Raw genomic sequence first — 1,546 nt, 5'->3', positions numbered from 1 at the left:
CGCCGCTTCAGCACCAGCGCCCGGACAGCGGCGCCGCCCACGGGCATGGACGGCGGTAGCGGCAGCGGCAGCAACGATCCGGCTCCCGGCCCGGGTCCGGAAGGGGAGCAGCGGCCCGAGGGGGAGCCTTTGGCTCCAGACGGCAGGTCCCCGGACAGGTAGGGACGGACTGCTCCGCAGACCCAGCTCGCAGACCTTCCCAGAATCCCCGCCCCAGATATCCCCAGTAACCGCCATATGTCGTCCCATTCAGTCCCCAGCCCCTCCCAGAGACCCTTCTGGGGCCTCCAGACTCCCTGCCCCCTGGCCACGCCCTCATTCTGCCGGGTCAATTTTCTCTCTCCCGATACCCCCTACTGTCAGCCCGCTTAGCCCTCACCGCCCCCAGGACCTGCCCCACCCACTGTTCCTACCTTTCCTCTAAGGCCCCGGTATCCCCAGCCCCTCCGGCCTCCAGAGCCCCTCCCTCTAGGCCCTGCCCCCGCGTCTTCTCTGTAAGCCCCAAGCCTGCAGCAACCTCAGTCCGGATTCCAGCGAGTCAATGTGGTCGAGGGTGCGCGTGTACTGTAGACGGGAGACTCGCCAAGGTGTGTCCTGGGGGGAGGGCAGGCACTCGGCCTCCAAGCTAGGTAGGATCTGTCTTTGTCCATCACCGACTGTCTCCAGTCTGCCCCACATGGCCAGCTGTGCACGTGTAGGCTCGAGTCCCCACGTGTGGCAGCCACCTGCACTCTTCGGAGGCGCTGCGTGGGCAGGCTCTGAGGCTCAGGCTGCGGTCAGTACCATCCCTGAAGGAGCACCAGGCTGGCGGGACAGAAGGAACACCTTCCCCCTGCGGGCCCAGATCTTGGTGCCTCTCCTCTCCCTTCCTCCACCATATGTGTGAGGGAACAGCCCAGCCAGGTAGCAATATGGCGCAATTTCTGTGCCCTGCCTGGTCTGCCGCCCCCAGAATCCCTCACCTGACATGACACCGCCTCTCTCTCCTGCCTGGACTGAAATAGGAAGCGTTCTTTGGGGGCAAAATCAGAGGTGGACACATTGTCTTCAGACTGCCCCGGTTAAAATGTGCATTCTGTACCTGAGTGAAGAGGAGACCCCACAAGTGGAGGGAAATGTTTTCTTCCCACTATGTTGACACATCAGCCTGGGTAGATTTAGCCACCTTTCAGTCTGAAAGCCACAGAACTTTCTTCAACGGGATGGTACACAGGATTAATGTGTTCCCTGGACCAGGGGGCTGCCTGGAACTATGGCTTGACCAAAAAGCCAAGGCAGAGACAGTGACAGGACAGGGCAGGGGCCAGGACCATCCCTAGAAGGGACTGGAGAGTCATTTGCTGCCTTGGATATTTTGCCAAGGATCAGCCCTGTCTGGTCTGCTCACTTCCCCTGCACGTGGGGGTCATACTTGGGCACAGGGATCACTTGCTCTCTTCTAGCAACTCCTTGAGACCTCTGGCCCCTCTCTGCACTTCCCCAGAGACCCTGGACAAATCAGGCAAAGGGATTCATTTCAATCCAAGAAACAAAAATACATTCCTGC

The 1,546-nt window shown here is 60.3% G+C and overlaps 1 protein-coding gene across 1 annotated transcript in view; it reads left to right on the top strand.

Annotated features, from left to right (window-relative positions):
- Positions 1–45: 45 nt before the first annotated feature.
- DISP2 (dispatched RND transporter family member 2) overlaps positions 46–1,546 on the top strand; it is an 11,523-nt gene continuing 10,022 nt past the window's right edge. Inside the window, exon 1 of the mRNA XM_007460180.1 lies at positions 46–158. Within this exon, the coding sequence (XP_007460242.1) occupies positions 46–158 (113 nt within the window). The remainder of the gene's footprint in view (positions 159–1,546) is intronic.

Source organism: Lipotes vexillifer, unplaced genomic scaffold (assembly GCF_000442215.2).
Source record: "Lipotes vexillifer unplaced genomic scaffold, Lipotes_vexillifer_v1.1 scaffold408, whole genome shotgun sequence".
NCBI lineage: Eukaryota > Metazoa > Chordata > Mammalia > Artiodactyla > Lipotidae > Lipotes > Lipotes vexillifer.
This window is presented reverse-complemented; position numbering and strand designations above follow the sequence as displayed.